At 40.9% G+C, this 13,989-nt stretch overlaps 1 protein-coding gene across 1 annotated transcript in view; it reads left to right on the top strand.

Moving 5' to 3' along the window:
- Nucleotides 1-288: 288 nt before the first annotated feature.
- The window catches only part of TMEM170B (transmembrane protein 170B), a 50,261-nt gene continuing 36,560 nt past the window's right edge, over nucleotides 289-13,989 (top strand). The window contains exon 1 of the mRNA XM_061398862.1: nucleotides 289-481. Coding sequence (XP_061254846.1) covers nucleotides 385-481 — 97 coding nt within the window. The 5' untranslated portion in view covers nucleotides 289-384. The remainder of the gene's footprint in view (nucleotides 482-13,989) is intronic.

The following is a 13,989-nucleotide window of genomic DNA, read 5'->3' as shown; positions in this document are numbered from 1 at the left end:
GTCGGGGGCTGCACCTGCCGGCTGCCCGTCACCCCGGCCCTCGCGGCGTGACCTCGGCCTCCTCACGCTCGCCGCGCGGCCCCTGACAGGCCGCGGCCTCCACAGCGCCCCGAGTCTTCCTCGCTCGCGGGCCGCGCGGGGAGAGCGCCCGGCCCCCGCCCCTCGCCGGCCGGCCGTCCTCAATGTCTCCCCGGCGGGGAGGGGGCTGCCTGGGAGACGCGCTGATCGGCCCCCCGGCGGAGGCCCGGCGGCGGCAGCAGCGACCAGCCCAGCGCCCCGAAGCCTCCCCCGGCGGCGGCGGCGTTGGCGGCGGCCTGGAGGAGCCGCGCACCCGCCGCCGCCCCCGGAGCCCGAGGAGAGGGCGGCGGGCGCCCCCCGGGGAAGATGAAGGCGGAGGGGGGCGACGCCTCCATGATCAACCTATCGGTGCAGCAGGTCCTGAGCCTCTGGGCCCACGGGACGGTGCTGAGGAACCTCACGGGTAATTGATGCGCCCGGTGGGGAGCGGGACGCGGCGCCGCCCCTCGCCTCTGGGATGTCCGCGCCGCCCTGGCTCCGGAGCTCGCGGCCCCCGGTCCTGGCGTGGAGGATGGGCATGGGAGCCGGTCTGTGCCCGTTCTGGGGTGCCGACTCCGGCCCCCCTAGCGCCCCGCGCCCCCGGGCTCCAGAGTGGCTGCGGACAGTCCACGACCCCCGCCTCGCTCCCTCCCGCCCTGCCTCCGTAGTACGCGCAGCACTGCTTTAGCGCCGAGTCTTAGTACACTTAGCCTTTATTTATGCCCCCCCTCACCTGCATACATACACACGCGCGCACACACACACTTCCCCACCTGCATACACACACGCACACACACGCGCTTCTTGCTCTTGCGATCTTTTTCTGATTTAGCGCTTTCTAGCAAATCTCAAGTCGAATGCAGGACTTAAATTGCCTGCTCGGATTGATCAGTTTGCTTCAGTTAATTTTTTTTTGGCGATATAAATGACTCCTTGAGTAGATTATATTAGGTCACGGGCTGGACCAAGGTCTAGCGCGTTCTAAGCACTTTTTGCTTTTATCGTATATCTTCTCCCTCTTCTATCTCCTTTTGTCTTTTCCCCTCTGCCCATAAGCTGCTGCCCCTGTGACATTTGATAATTTTGTGTATTTCCCTTCACAAGGCTATCAGGAGGGAATTGGACTTAAAATGTTATAATAATTAACATCAATTTCTGGTTGTAAAAGTGAGCCATAATACTCAGACTTTAAAAATCGAATTTGTAGGTCTGCTTTGTGAAGAAACTTCTGGCTTGGTTACTATAGAAATGCTTGTCTTATACCCTGAATTTAAAACATACCCTCTAAAGACAAGTGTTTACAAGAAAGTGCTTTCAGTTGCGGTTTGATGACCCCTCAGTGCCTGCTTCTCAGTGAAAAATCTTACAGACATACCCAGGATTTAATTCTTGTATAAGACAGCTAATTTTGATAGAGCATTAGTGTTTCAAAATGCATTATGTTAAACTGGTTAAGAGGATGACGACTATTTTATAAATGTAACCTGTCTTGATAGGATACAGGATGTTATAAAATCTGGCATATATGGAATTCAGATATTCATAGAGAAAAATTGAGGGCTGACTTTAAAGGCATTGGGTATCTTGCATGTGAAAACTATAAAATGAACATCAGTTCTGGATTGATTCACTTGCTTTTAATCTGTGGTTATTTAACTCGAAGCACACCCATCTTACATGATGGTCGCAGGTCAGGAACATGTTTTTATTTCTGAAAAACCTAAATTGATATAAAAACCATTTTATAATTCAGTTGAATTTTGAGATAGACTGCTTTATCTTACTTAGGGCTTTCCTTGGATTTATTCACTGTTAATATTTCAAATATTGTAAAATGAAAAACAAGGATTTGAGTATACGTATTTATATCTGTTAATGACTGTCTTCGCTCATCAGTGGATATTTAGAGAAAAGTAACTTTGGGAACCATAGAGTAAATGTAACTTAACCTCCTGGCCAGAGTTAACAATATTTTGAAATACTGACTTTTAAGATTCTGAATCATTACAGTGGCTTAGTTCCCATAGGTCAACCATTAGGTTAACAATAGTAGTCTCAATCCAGGGTTAGCTCTAATTATCTCCTTATGTAATCTTAATAATCATCAGTCTCTCATTGGACTTTGCCATTTTATAAAGGATATGGGATATGCTGAATATCCAAAACCAGGACTCAGGTGGGACTGAGGAGCATGGGAACCTGTTCTAGGAAATAAATACAATCTCGAGTATGCAAAATTCTGTGAAAATGGAGAAAACAGATTAGAAATAGGCTTCACCACCAGGTGAATGTAGCGCATGTTAGGAACGGCATCACTGCTAAAAAACGGACTCTGCAGGTGGTGACACTCTGATGTGGTTCCTTATGGCCTTCTCCATGCTGGTGACCTTCCTGATTCCATACGCAGCTTGAGTTAAGAGATGTTACCTGCAGTGCCATTTAGAACTCAGTCTATTAAAAAGAAGTAGTCAAACCCGACTTGTGAAACAAGATAACTCCTGTTTCTTGAATGCCTGCTATGTATCAGGCACTTTACAAATAATTACTTCTAATCATCAGAATACAGTATATTTACAAAGAAGTTCAGGGAGGGAAATTAAGTTGACCCACGTCATATAGCTCGAAATGGTTAAGTGGGTCTGAAGCCCCGGCCTCTGCCTGCAGAACCACTCCTTCTCCCTTTCCAAGCTGCTTTAGCTACTTCTCTGTCCTCCTCAAACAAGATGAATTACTCGCTTCATCCTGCTACTTCTGCTCTTTGTACATGCTTTTGTTGTTATGGTTTTCAGTTACATTTGCTGTTTTATTCGTGTCTTTGAGACTGTGAGCTTTCTGAAGGTTGGGTCCTTGTTGTAATTATAGAATTCTGGAATCCTAGCATGTTATATCTGGCACATAGTATATGCCCAATGCATGTGTTTTGAGCTTTTAAAACAATACATCACAGATGCATGATTAAAACATTCTGGTTGCCTTATTTTTCAGCTACATCTGTTGGAGTGAATGTGCTTTTAAGGAGGACATAAGTTGTTTAAGCAATTTATAGAGATTATTGTCATACCTTTAATACATACAAATGCTATTTTTGGTGCTAGTTGCTATTCTTTCATATGTTTTATTTCATCTTTTCAACCATTTTGAGAGAGGTTAGTGTTTGTCCTTCTTTTATAGATTCAGACATTGAAGCGTAGAGTGCCTTGCTTGGATCAGGTAGCTCATAAGTGAAAACTGCTACTTTTTCAGATTGTGATGACTCATATTAAGTCAGAAGGCATTTTTGTCATCATCATAAACTTGGAAATGAAACTAGAAAGGAGCATAGTGTAGAACCAGGCTGATGTAGATTTTAGATCTAAAGACCAACTTTTAGAAACTAGTCTTGTGAATGTATTGCTTTGATAGAAATACATGTTTAAAAAGTGATAGGAACTAGAAATTAGAACTAGCTTAACATTTTAGAGATAGAAGTTATAAAGTTTGGTTACTTCATTTTAGAATTACTGAAATACACACTGCTGGGATCAAACGGTCATTTAATGACAGGGCCAGGACTAGAACTGATGTTCACTGACTCTCAGTTCTGTGCCTTTTGCTTTTATTCCACATCAGTTCTTAACTCAGGCAGGTCTGACAGATGATAAATCTTAAGGCAAGTAAAAGTTGCTGTGTAAGTGTTCACCCCAAATGAGCCCAAGAATGGGTGAATGGAACTAATTTTTTCCAGAAATAAAAGATACTGGACATTGTAAGATATTGACTAGTGATAATAATAGTAATAATCTTTCTAAAATGTAAAGTTGCCATAGTCTCTGTAAAAGTTAGTGACCCATATGTATTATATATCTACTTTTAGAAATTATACCAGTTTCTGTCTGTGTTTTTCTCCTTTCAGGAAGACAGTAGTATGGGGATTCCGTATGGAGATTAACCCCTTGAGACCCTATCTTTGTCAATTAGCAACTGTTGCCAGGGTTCTCTTCTGTGTTTGTCACTTCCCAGTGTGTGTGATTCTCAGGATTCCCAAATTGTTTGTTAACTGTATGTAGGTTATATGCTTATTCAGCTTACTCAAGTAGAGAGAGACGTGGTTTCCTTCCTTCTCAATTATTTTTTCTTTCTCTGAATATGTCCTAAAGCCCTCCTCCTTGCCACAACTTAAAATTAGAGTCAGTATGTATATATTCTTTCAGTTTTGTGGTTAACCTGACTTTTAAAAAATGGTCTACAGTGAAATGTATTCTTTTGCTTTACGTTTATTTTCTTCAGCTTACACTGGCTCCCAACCTTGTGTTCCCACCCAAGCTTGGTTGCTAAGAGTTTAGAGAAGAATTTTGTTACTTAAAAGGAGGCAGGATCCTTAGACCCCTGGATAAACATAGCCCAGCTGGTGTTGGGAAAGGAATAATTGGTCCCTAGGAAAAAAAGTGAAGGTAGGCTGCACCCCTCTCTCAGTGTCAGCAGCAAATGTGGGAGCTGGTGCTCTCTCCTCTATTGATACAAACACCGAGAGACTGGGAATTCAAACTGGAATGAAGGTCAGAGGTCTGTATGTGTGTTTATAAAATATATGTGTGCTTATGTTCACTGTATACGTACACACTATTATAGTCCCCCTTTAGACTTTGTAGTTGCTAAGCCACCTTAGCGTTAATCGGATTATCAGAAAAAAAGAGGGAAAACAACTGGGTATGTGCTGTGCATATTTGTAATTGTTCACATCTCATACTGGGCTTCCCAGGTGGCTCAGTGGCAATCTGCCTGCCAAGCAGGAGACCGGGGCTTCGATCCCTGAGTCGAGAAGATCCCCTGGAGCAGGAAATGGCAACCCACTCCAGTATTGTTGCCTAGGAGATCCAATGAACAGAGGAGCCTGGTGGGCACTACAGTTCAAGGGAGCCACAAAGAATTGGACAGGACTCGATGACTGAACAGCAACACCCCTCAGGCTCGTGTAGCCAGAACCTTTCTTTGGTGGTGCTCCCAAACAGGTTTGCTTCTCCCAGTGTTACCCTGTATTCTAATGTCCCATTCCCAAATGATCTATTACAGGCGGTGAGTTTATGTAGGTAAAATTATTTCAGATGTCCACTTACAGATATGTTTTGAAACTGTAGTCTTTTTTTTAACTAATTATTTTAATTGGAGGCTAATTACTTTACAGTACTGTAGTGGGTTTTGCCATACATGAATGGCATGAGTCAGCCACGGGTGTACATGTGTCCCTGATCCTGAACCCCGCCTCCTCCCTCCCCGTCCCCTCCCTCAGGGTAGTCCCAGTGCACCAGCCCTGAGTGCCCTGTTTCATGCACTGAACTTGCACTGCTGATCTGTCTCACGGATGGTAATACACATGTTTCAAAGTACATGTAGTCTTAAAGACAGTGTGCTACTTTTCAATATTTATGCCAAATCCCCAAATTCACTTTTTCTGAAAACATGAACAGTCCCTTACTCTTTTGTGGTGCTGAGCCAATTAATAAGTGACTTTTACTTTATAGGGTTTTGTCATTTGGAAGACCTAGCTGTGTATCTTGATCAAGAATGAAGTCACTATCATTTTTCAAAACTTAGAATTGTCATCTTCAGGTTCTTACTTTCTTAATTCCCACCTCATTATCTTTGAATTGTGCATCTGTATCTTCTGGCAATACCACGTCCAAGGTCCAGATGATATTTCTTAAAGCAATTTCCAGATGAGTCTTGAGACTGTGTAGGCTGTAAGTTTGATTCTTGAGTAGTTAACTATCAGAATATAAATGCATTTCTCTTTTCTTGCTTAGTGATTGGAAGGAATGACCAGAAAGGTAAGATAATTCACAAAGAGGACTTGGAGTAGCTGGAGATATTTTTCCTATAGAAAGGAATCCTAAACAGAAGAGGAAGGATGAGGCAGAGATGGGGAAGAGGAATTGGAATCAGGGAAGGAAACTGGTATTCAGAATGGTCAGAGGTTAAGAGGAGAGCCCAGAGAACACAGAACACTGAACTTACCTTAGAATCAGACGAATAATCCTAATGGGGCTCTGTTTACTGAACACCGACTACATGTCAGGTCCTTTGCAAAACATTCTGCATGCATTTCACTTCCTATAATCAAAGTGGCCATATAATGTATTGTTTCATTAAATGTATGTAGAGGATTTATACTAAAAAGCAGCATCTAGCATTTTCAAGGGTCAATCTTGTTGGGTATTTCTTGATCTTGAGTGATTTGCCAGTCTCTGTGGTAAACACTGATAAACAAAAATGAAAATGTCAGTCATCCATAAGGGGTTCATAGTGTAGAAATGCTAACTAACCTTCAGGTTAATAGTACTCTAGTGGTTTGTAGAGTTCAGGGAGAACCAAATAATGGGACTTGGAAGACAACAGAAGAGGTAGAGAGCAGAGAAAGAACGTGTTTAAGGGATGATGGAGATGGAGGAGAGGATGTTGCCTGCTTTTAGGATGGTTCAGGATACTACTCGGTTTTAATTAAATTTAAAAGTATAATATTACTCTTGGGTATTATGTGTAGCTAGTCAATTTTCATTTTAAAATTCTCTCCCTGTCCCGTCCCCTTCCATGGATGGCTGTAATCCAGCATGGTTTCTAAATCTTGCTACATGTCATAATAACTTTGGGCTGGTTAAGGGTACAGTCCACAGCCCCAGTCCACAGCTATGGAATTAGGACCCTTGAGAACATAGTCTAGGAAGATACATTTTTAACTAGCTCTTAAGGTGATTTTTTGGGGGCTTCCCTGGTGGTTCAGATGGTAAAGCACCTGTCTGCAATGCGGGAGACCCGGGTTCGATCCCTGGGTTGGGAAGATCCCCTGGAGAAGGAAATGGCAGCCCATTCAAGTGGTCTTGCCTGGAGAATCCCATGGATGGGGGAGCCTGGTAGGCTACAATCCGTAGGGTCGCAAAGAGTCAGACACGATTGAGTGACTCCACTTTCTAAGGTGATTTTAGTATTGAGAGCTCAAAGATTGGGAACACCAACTTTTTAAAAATTAAGCTTTTTTGTGATATTTGTAACTGTCTTGTGATATATAATTCAGTCTAAATACGGAGTGTTGTAGTATAGCTAAAGATTTATTAAAATTTCAACATAAGTGACTCATTTCCAGGAGGATGCTATAACCCAGTTTTTTAAAAAGTGACTGCCTTTTAACATTAGAGGATAATATTGTGTGTTTAGTCACTCAGTTGTGTCCGACATTTTGCGACACCATGGACTGTAGCCTGCCGGGCTCCTCTTTCCAAGGGGATTCTCCAGGCAAGAATACTGGAGTGGGTTGCCATGCCCTCCTCCAGGGGATCTTCCCAACCCAGGGGTTGAACTCAGGTCTCCCGCATTGCAGGTGGATTCTTTACCATCTGAGCCACCAGGAAAACCCAGAGGATAATATTAGAATTTATCTTAAAAAAATGTTTTATTTATGAGTTACTAGCAACAGAGAAAAATTCTTATTAAATGGTATTTTAAAAGAAATCCTAAGCACTTTAGTTATATTTAATCTGAAGTTATATTTAATCTGAAGTTTATATATATGGGAGAACTAAACATTAACAATGTTTATGTAAATACTTAACATGATGTGCAGGTATCAGAACTTGCCCCCTACTGGGATAAATTGGATCCTGCTAGACTTTTGTATCCAAATGAAGAGTCTAAAGAAGTGATAGGATCCTTGAGTTTATGAGTCAATAAACTGAGTTTTATCCTTGAATGCTATTAATTTGCTCTTATACTTGAAAAACCACATATTTAACCAGGCCTCTGTTTCCTCATTTATAAGACAATCCAATGACAACACTTTTCATGTTGATGTTAAAGGAAAAATGATCTAAAAATATTAATGAGTTAAGAAAAAAGTTGAGAGATTTTTATTTTGAGTTAAGGAAAACATTTACCCATTTGCATATAAATTTTTCTTTTTATCTTTAAGCTTTCTTTTTGAAGTGGGGCTTCAGACCTTTAATATTGCTAATTTGTAGAGTGAGGTTTGTTTTGTTTTTGTTTTAGTTGCTCAGTCCTCAATGCCTTGGATTGCTCAGGCAAGAATACTGGAGTGGGCTCTTATTTCCTTCTCCAGGGGATCTTCCTGACCCAGGGATCAGACCCACATCTCCTTCATTGCAGGCACATTCTTTACCTGTGAGGTTTACTGCTAAGTCACTTCAGTCGTGTCTGACTCTCTGCGACCCCATAGACGGCAGCCCACCAGGCCCCACCGCCCCTGGGATTCTCCAGGCAAGAACACTGGAGTGGGTTGCCATTTCCTTCTCCAATGCATGAACGTGAAAAGTGAAAGTGAAGTCGCTCAGTCGTGTCTGACTCTTAGCGACCCCATGGACTGCAGCCCACCAGGCTCCTACTCCCGTGGGATTTTCCAGGCAAGCGTTTAAGACCTAGAAAAACCTTTGTGCTCTTAACACCATTTAATAATTAGTTTTTAGAATTGGGCTTTCTTAAAACTTGATTTAGGAAACTCTGGATTCAGTATCTGAAGATCCCTTCCAGTTCTGAGATTATCTGTTTTTGTTTTTTAACCTCAGTGGGGCAATAACTGCTTCCTCAGGATTACTGTCATCCTATCAAAGGTATGACTGTTCTTACCAGCCTGTGCATTATTTGTTTTCCCCATTGTGCTTTCATTAATATCTTCTGATCTGTCCTTTATTTGGACTCCTATTTAGATTTAACTTTAGAAATTTGTTACATTGAGAGTTTCATTATAAGATATGCTCATTGATGTGAAGAGTTCTGCCGGGGACCAGCCCCGGCTGATCCAGGGTATTCGAAGGGGAGACGGCGTCGGCGACCTATTCAAATGGTAATTAGAGATATAAAGAGTAATAGAATGAGGATAGCTCAGTAGGAAAATTCAGTGGAGAAAAGAGGCTGAGTAGCTTGGTTTACGTGGAAAATCAATATAACCCGTGACACCAGGTTAGCTCTGACCACGGAGGCCGCAGGCGCCCTCTCGAATAGCGGAAGGTGCCCCACCTTAGACACCTTCTCGAGTGGGTCTTAGAAGCCCAGGCAAATAAGTGGTTGCAGAGGATATCCACGCTCCAGATGGAGACTTCAGCCAGAATGTTAAAAGGAAGAATGACATGGGGAGACCAAGCGTTGGTGAGCAAGGCCCATAGCTTTATTTTTAACAGGGGCTTTTATACCCTAAGTTACACATAGAGGATAATAGGGGATGCAAAGTCAGCAGTCTTTGATTCTTATCAAAAACCAGGGTTTCTTTCCTGCAAATTTATCCTATACAAATGGTTTAGGTGATTTACATCATCTTCTGGCCAGAAGGCCTACTAACATTTTATGACTCTTGACAAGGACTTATCAACAAAGACTTATTTTCTCTAAGAGTAATTATTTTAAGGTTTGGCGCCATCTTCCAAAGATAAAATTGCATTCCTATAGGGTGGATGTGTAATGGGTTAACAACAAAGGAAAGAATTTATTACCTTAAGGGTCTAAAGTTACTAACACCAAGGCCACTACTTATTTTTTCTACATACCAACTATTAATTAATACATATTCAAGGATACAATTCAGGGGATGTGAAAACTTGGCAGCAAGCATTGACTCATCAATGAAATAAATCCCTTACTAGTCTTATTCTGACAGTTTCTAACTCTCTGAGAGGCTCTAAGCTATTTGAATATCTTAAGCTTCCCATGCCGGCTGGGAGACTGCATAGCTGCAGGAGTCCGGGTAAACTTGTCAGGCGAGTTAGAGAGCCATCTGAGGGGTTTGGATTTAAACACTCCTAATTGCCCAGGAACTTTATTAATTGGAGCTGTAAGTTAACTCTTTGACAGAGAGAGAGAGATGGCGGTAGGGGACAGCCCCCAGTAAAGTCAGAGGTGAGAGCACAAAGCAATAAAGTAGGCAGACTCTGGTTTTTTGGGGGAAGATACTTGAGAATATCCGGGGAGACTCCCGAGGCTCGATCCCGCCTTTGCGTATGCCGAGCCTCCTTCCTCATGACCTTTGTCACGAGCGGAATGTCTCTCGCCGGCTCCCGGCAGAGTTCCTATTTCAGTCTTCAGTGCAAATATCCCTTGGAAATACTGTATCATGAAGTTGTAAAACATTTTATCAATCCCTGAAAAGATGTTTTTTTTAGTTCAGTGACTGATTCAAACAAATTCGTGTTACTGAAAAATTTTTTTGGTAGGATGTATAATTTAAGATGCTTAAAGGTGTATAAATAATAACAATGCAAACTATTGTATATTGTTCTAATTTCATAATAGACTCAGATTTTGACATTTAAGCCTATACATTTATAACTATGTAACTAATCAGTTATGAAAAGGGCAAATTGAATGGCATTTTTTAGGAAGATAGTGCTATTTTGGAACTATTTTAAATAGCCTTAAACTGATTTTTTTAAATAAAAAAATGATATTCTGTTTTAAATTTATAACTTGTTTTTCTAAGAATTTTCTTTTTTCTGTTCAATGATTACTGTAATTTACAGTTTAAAATTATATAATTAGTCGATAAAAGGGTAATTTAGTTTAAGTAAGTAATAAACAGTATTGTGATAAGCTCTGAGAGAGGCAGTATACTAAAGTAGCTCGTGAAGGTGTCACAACTAAAATTTCAAACTAATGTGTTTGCCCCTTTTTAAGAAGTAGAAGCAGACAGCTATTAAATATCTATCATAGCTTTAACTTTTCCTGCGTTAAATGAGGCTTCAAGTGAACAAATGCAGCAGCTTATTTTTAAATCCAGTTAAAATATTAGAGTGATTAAAAATTAGAAACAATATATTTTAACTTTCTTTGTTGCTCATTGCTTTGTGGAGACTTGGGTTCTCATTTCACGTTGCCCTGCTGTCTGAAGAGCTTCCTTTAATATGCCACGTAGCACAAATCTGCTGGCAGTTAATTCTCCCAGTTTTGTTTTGTTTTTTTTTTCTGGAAAAAAAACTTCATTTCACCTTCAGTTTTGAAAATTATTTCTCTTGAATATAGGTCCTGGCTTTGCAGTTTGTTTTTTTTTTTCCCTTTTAGTCTTTTAAAGTGTTACTCTAGTTTGTCTTCTGATTTGATGGTTTCTGATGAGAAGCTTGTGGTACTTTTTAATCTTTGTCCCTTGGTAATACGTCTCTTTCCTCTCTTTCTTTTTTCCCTTATTTCTTCTTCAGTATTTCCCTTTATCTTTGGTTTTAGGTCGTGTTACGGTGGTATATCTCGGTATGATGCTTGTGTGGTTTATTTTTGCTTTATTGTTTTTTACTTCTTTTGGGTGATCTTTATCTTGCTTGGGATTCTCTGGGAGTGTTAGATTTGTGGTTTGATATCTTTTATCATTTTTAGGCTTTTCAGCCAGTATTTATTTAAATATTTTTCTTCTGCATGATCTCTTCCTTCTCTATCTGGGTCTCCAGTTACATGTACGTTAAACCATTTGAATTGTTGCATAGCTCTTGTATGGTTCCTCTTTTCCCTCCTCCTCCTACCTTTTTCTCATTGTATTTCAATTTGAGTAATTTCTGTTGGCCAACCTTTACGTTCACTGATAGTTTATTTTTTACATTTTTTATTGAAATACAGTTGATTTACAGTGTTGTGTCAGCTTCAGGTTTACAGCAAAAGGATTCAGTTATGCATATATAAATACTTGTTTTTTAGATTCTTTTCCGTTATAAGGTATTATAAGATAACGAGTACATCCCTGTGTTATATAGTAGGTCCTTGTTGGTTATCAGTTTTGTATATAGTAGTGTATATATATTTAATCCCAGACTCCTAATTTATCCCTCCCCCTCTTTCCTTTTGGTAACCGTAAATTTGATTTCTGTATCTATGAGTCTGTTTCTGTTTTGTAAATAAGCTCATTGGTATCATTTTTTTTTTTTTAGATTCCGTATATAAGCAATATCATATGATATTTGTCTTTCTCTGTCTGACTTAGTTCCCTTAATATGATGAGCCCTAACATTATTTCATTCTTTTTATGGGTGAGTAATATTCCATTGTGTATATATACTTCATCTTTTTTATCCATTCATCCATGAGTTGAAACTTAGGTTGCTTCCATGTCTTGACTCTTGTAAATAGTGCTGCTGTGATAAGCTCACCTGTTCTTCAGTGTCGAGTTTACTGGTGAGCCCACTGAGGGAAGTCTTCATCTTTGATATCATGTGTTTTTGTTTGTTTTTTGTTTTGTTGAGGATTTTTTTTTTCTTGAGGATATTCATTTGACTTTTTCTTGGACTTTCTGTCTCTCTGCTGAACCATCCCCATCTGTTCATGTGAGTTGCTGACCTTTTCCATGACTGACTTTGACATGTTGGTTATAGTTAAAGTCCCTGTCTGCTTGTTTTAAAATCTGGCTCATCTGAGTCTGATCACTTTATTTTTTGATGATGAATTGTTTTTCTTATTTTTGAGAGTGTCTTATACTTTTTATTGAATTCAGGCCTTCACATGTATAACAGTAGTGACTGAGGTAAATAATATTTGTGCCTGGAAATGGGCCGCCTCTGCTAGACGGGTAGGGTTCAGGTTCATTTAATTTACTCAGGAGTGATCGGTGTTTGAGCTTTCTTGCTACTGGTTAGGCTTCAAATTCTCTAGAAGGTGATGTTGTACATGGTACTTGGGGTGCGGGCCAGTGCTGCAGGGTCATTACAGTGTTTGTGCTGTGTTGTCAGCTTTTAGCCATCTCTGCAGGCCTGCCTGGAAGACACTTTCCCACACACTTGCCTGCCCCCAGTCACAGCCTTGTTGCTCGTTACTTGGTGTCAAGCTCTCTTCAGTCTCCTGCCTGAGACCCTGTATTTCTAGGGAATGCTCGGTAGCAACCCGTGGAAAGAGCTTGCAGGTGACCCTGAGCTTTCCTGTGTCACTTACTCCAGGTTAACTGCACACCTGGCTTTCAACTTGCAGTTACAGTTTCAGCTGCTCTTCTTTCCCACGCACATGGTACCCATTTGTTGCTCCTGTGCTTTGCCACAGGAGACCCTTTCCTTGGAGGGTCCCTCTTTGGAATTCATGTTACTGCGTTATCTTGCAGGGTCACCTGACTGGTCGGCTTAAAAACTGTGAGTTTGTAGTTTATCTTCTTCTCATTGTTAGGGTAACAATGACATTCCTTATAGTAAATTTGATTCAAACTTGTATCTAATAACAGAATTGTTTTAGTAATCATAGATTTAAAATTTGACAAGTCACACAGGAAGATTAGAGATACTAAAAATTTGAGATTTACTCTTTTTTAAAAACATGTCCCATAATATAAATGTATAGGGTTAGATCTTCACATTTTTCTACTTGACATTTTCTTGGCTTTAGCTTCTTTATTGTTCGCTGCTCACCAACATTTGAGTATACGGCAGATGTACCGAATATATTTCCCGTGTTTCCATACCTGATGGCCTGTGCTCTATTCAGCTATGTCCGTAGCAGGAGTCAGGGAAGCCAGACATCGCATCTCCTCCATCATCCAGGCTGTCAGCCAGTCCAGACACTTCACATTCTTTTCAACCCTCTGGCCATTGCCTAAGTCCAGGCCTCAGTTTCTCTTTGGATTCTTGAAACGTTCTGATATTCTCTCATCTCCATCTAGTCCCCCTTTCCCATATCTGCCAGGATAATTAATTTGTTTTAAAAGATAAATGTGATTGTATCACTTCCTTGTTTAAAGTCTTTCATTGGCTCCTTATTACCTTCGGCCTTTGGAATGAAGTCTATATCTTTAGGGTCTATAAGCAGCCTCCCCTCCCCCACAAAAGCCACCCTGGCCCCAGCCCACGTTGTAATCCGGAGCATCTTCTCTCAGTATTTCTTGGCAGTAGCCGACCCAGAGGTTGCCGGGCCTGAGAACCAGCCAGGCCTGAGAACCATGAGCTATTCTCCACCCCCTACCCTCGTCTGTCTCCAGTATGTTTTCTCATTCAGTTCAGTGGTTCA

Source organism: Bos javanicus, chromosome 23 (genome assembly GCF_032452875.1).
Source record: "Bos javanicus breed banteng chromosome 23, ARS-OSU_banteng_1.0, whole genome shotgun sequence".
NCBI classification, from domain to species: domain Eukaryota; kingdom Metazoa; phylum Chordata; class Mammalia; order Artiodactyla; family Bovidae; genus Bos; species Bos javanicus.
Note: the sequence above shows the minus strand (reverse complement) of the source record. Positions and strands in the feature narration are given on the sequence as shown.